Here is a 3,443-nt window from a genome sequence, read left to right on the forward strand (position 1 = left end):
CTGTTCAAAGAAAGTTACACTTCCTCATTTTGTAACAGTTGTTTCTAACTAGTGACAAGCAATTATGAGGGCCATGGTGAAACTCGTACTATCACTGGATTTTTTTTTAGTGAAGAAAAGAAATGAAATTTGTACAAATTAATCTTTCCTACACTGACGGTGTATACACTATCATCATTGGATTCATGACATATGTACAAACGTTGAATTTCAATTTCGAATTTTGCATAGTTGTCATTCATCCAACGTTGATAGTGTATATACTGTCAGTGTAAGAAAAATTAATCCGTAAGAGTAAATCTTTCCTACACTGACGGTGTATACACTATCATCGTTGGATTCATGACATGTGTACAAAAGTTGAATTTCAATTTCGAATTTTGCATAGTTGTCATTCATCCAACGTTGATAGTGTATACACTGTCAGTATAAGAAAGATTAATCCTTAATGTTAAGAGTAAATCTTTCCTACACTGACGGTGTATACACTATCATCGTTGGATTCATGACATGTGTACAAAAGTTGAATTTCAATTTCGAATTTTGCATAGTTGTCATTCATCCAACTTAAAAATAACCAAACCATCTCTTCTCCCTCTAAATTCTCTACTTATTCTTACTTGAGTCTGGGTTTTTTTGGTCTTATATGGTTGATCCATCAATGGAGTTGTTCTTCATGGGTTGACAATGTAACGATTTTTTTTTGGGGCCATCAGATTAGACGTTCTTCACATGCAAAAAAATTGGTGCTTGTTATCAGTTAAATGAGTTCAGTTGATCCATCAATGGAATTATTCTTCACAATTTCCACTTTTTCAACAGTGGTTTGTTCAGTGCATACCTCAACTATATTTGCCACTTACTGGACTGACTTTGTGCTGAAACTTTGGACAGAATAGTCTTTGGCAGATGAAATAATTATCTTTATAAACCATAAGGAGACAGCTGTTCACTTTCCTGCACAGAAAATTGTTGTTGGCACCTACAAAATTTTTGGTTTAGACATTGATCAAAATCGAAATTGCGTATTATGTGATCTAAATTCTAAGTTGTGAAACAGAAACAAGAAGAAATATGTAGGCCTTTGGCTAGGCAGTTAGGCCAATGTGCGATCTGCACTTGGTTTTAGTTCCTTGCGCTTACAGCCCTTCTTCTGTAGTTGGAATCCTCGGTATCACTAGCCAGTGCTAAATTCAGTAACAAGCCAACTTATCACGTAATGATAAAGGAAACTTGAGTTAAATCAAAGTAATTTGATTTATTAAAAAATTAAAAAGTATGTGACAATTTAAATAAACAAAACACTTGACATAAATATAGAAGTGATACTGAGGATCTCGTGTGCTGCTTCTGAAAGATTAGGATAATTAGAAATTCTGTAGTTAATTTGTTTTCTTGCAAAGTAAGTTACATTGGCAATATACTAGAGTAGAAAACAGTCTGGAGCTACGCTTATTAATGTAGGTTTGACTTTATACATTATCACTGTGTAAAGTGTAACTCAATTGTGCAAATGCATTTCAATCTTTGCCAAGTATTGATCATGAAGTCCAAGATTTTAGCATGCCTTCATTTGTTAAGCATCTGGACTCACTTGTGTGTTTACTATTTAGAGATGGATGCAAGTGTTTGATGTCACAGTGTTCATCAACCCTGTCGACATCAAATATCTCAGATAGAAGAATGATGGTAAGGAATGGGAATCAAGAGCAGATCCTGTTTTGGCCTGACGACGACGCCAAAGACCTCAGCTATGTCTAGTTGTTCTTGCTGCAGGTCATTATTAGGGAGCTTCCAATCAAAGTGGTAGAGCAGTTGAGCAATAGGTAGCTCGATGACAGGAAGAGCAAATGCTATGCCAGGGCACATCCTTCTTCCCCCACCAAATGGTATGTAATTGTAAGTTGTTCCCTTGAAATCGATTTCAGAATCAAGAAACCGCTCTGGGAAGAATTTCTCAGGTTCTGTCCAGTGCTGCGGATCTCGACCAATTGCCCAAGCATTAATAAGGATTCTTGTGTTGACAGGGATTTCATATCCCTGAATTTCACTTTTCTCACTACATTCTCTTGGAAGTAGTAGTGGAGCGGCAGGGTGCAATCTCAAAGCTTCTTTAATAACGGCATGCAAGTATTTCAATTCATGAAGTCGCGACTCATCAACATTGCCCATTTCACCATAAATTTGTCGTACCTCATCTTGTGCTCTTCTGAATACTGTTGGATTTTTAATCATTTCAGCCATTGTCCATCCCATAGTTGTTGGCGACGTCTCCCCACCAGCAGCAAAAATATCCTAAACAGAATGTGCAACTTCAAGTTCAGTTGATGGAGAAAGGAGGGTAAAACCAGATTATAAGGTGCTCATTGATATCATTCATATGGATATATTAGGTGCTATATTTAAATTGGAAGTGGAATTGAAATGCATCCTAAGAAAAATAGCTGTGTTTAAAAGGATCGATATTAGCTCCATTACTATTGCTGGTCTCATTAAAAACAAAACACAACCTATAAGAAAATGTTTAAATTGAATCTATGGAGGTGAAAAAGGAACTCGCTTACAAATATGACTGCCTTGATATTGTTGTCGGCAAGTGGGGCTCCAAATTCCCCAGATTGTTGAACATTTAGAAGAACGTCAAGCAGATTCTGCTTTGCTTCTCCATTTTCAGGTTTCCATTCTGCTCTTTTGACTCTGTGCTCATTGAGAATGTTTTCAAGTACTTCATCAATCTTTTTGTGTAATGTCTCCAGCTTATGCCTAATTCCAGTAATTCTCTCGAGAATCTTGAAAGAAGGGTACATGTCCATGATGTTAAACCCTGACATCAACATCACAACATCGTCCATAAGTGACAAGAACTCGTCATGGTATTTACTTCTCTTGCCAAAAGCAGCCCGAGTAGTGATGCTCAATGTCAGAGAGCGAAACTTAGCCGTAAGATTGACAACCGCTACCTCTTGTGAAGAGATTGATTTGATCATATTTAAGACTTCATCTTCCCTTATCGATCGGAAAGTCTGGACACGCCTTGCAGTTAGGAGCTCCATCGTGCAAATCTTGCGTAGTTGTCTCCAATAATCGCCGCATGGAGAAAAGCTAATATCAGTATTATTGTAAAAGAGTATGGTTGATGTAAGAAGAGTGGGCCTATTAGCAAACAAGGCATCAAATGTATTCAGAATATCTTTTGCTGCATCTGCAGAAGATACAACTACAGTTGAAACTTCACCAAGTTGAAGATGCATCAAGGGTCCATATTTCTTGGCCAAGTCTGCTAGGATTCGATGAGGCAGCGAGCTGATAAGCTGATGCATGTTGCCTATTATAGGCAATTTTCTTGGCCCTGGTGGAAGCTTCACAGTCTTGGATTTCTTTACAATTTTGATTAACATCAAACAGAAGAGGAAGAAAGCACCTAGGAAAAAGAAAAGATCCAT

The 3,443-nt window shown here is 37.3% G+C and overlaps 1 protein-coding gene across 1 annotated transcript; it reads right to left on the reverse strand.

Annotated features, from left to right (window-relative positions):
- Positions 1-1,671: 1,671 nt before the first annotated feature.
- Positions 1,672-3,443, reverse strand: LOC113771662 (tabersonine 16-hydroxylase 2-like). The gene is made up of 2 exons (XM_027316233.1): positions 2,565-3,443; positions 1,672-2,295 (listed from the first exon to the last, which is right to left on the reverse strand). Exons 1-2 carry the CDS (start codon positions 3,441-3,443, stop codon positions 1,672-1,674), a joined length of 1,503 nt encoding a protein of 500 aa, XP_027172034.1.

This window comes from Coffea eugenioides, chromosome 5, assembly GCF_003713205.1.
Source record: "Coffea eugenioides isolate CCC68of chromosome 5, Ceug_1.0, whole genome shotgun sequence".
Lineage (NCBI taxonomy): Eukaryota > Viridiplantae > Streptophyta > Magnoliopsida > Gentianales > Rubiaceae > Coffea > Coffea eugenioides.

Coding starts and splice junctions, on each gene's coding strand:
- LOC113771662 (XM_027316233.1), bottom strand. CDS start 3,443: ATGGATCTTTTCTTTTTCCTAGGTGCTTTCTTCCTCTTCTGTTTGATG. Junction 2,296..2,564: donor ATATCAAGGCAGTCATATTT/GTAAGCGAGTTC, acceptor CATTCTGTTTAG/GATATTTTTGCTGCTGGTGG.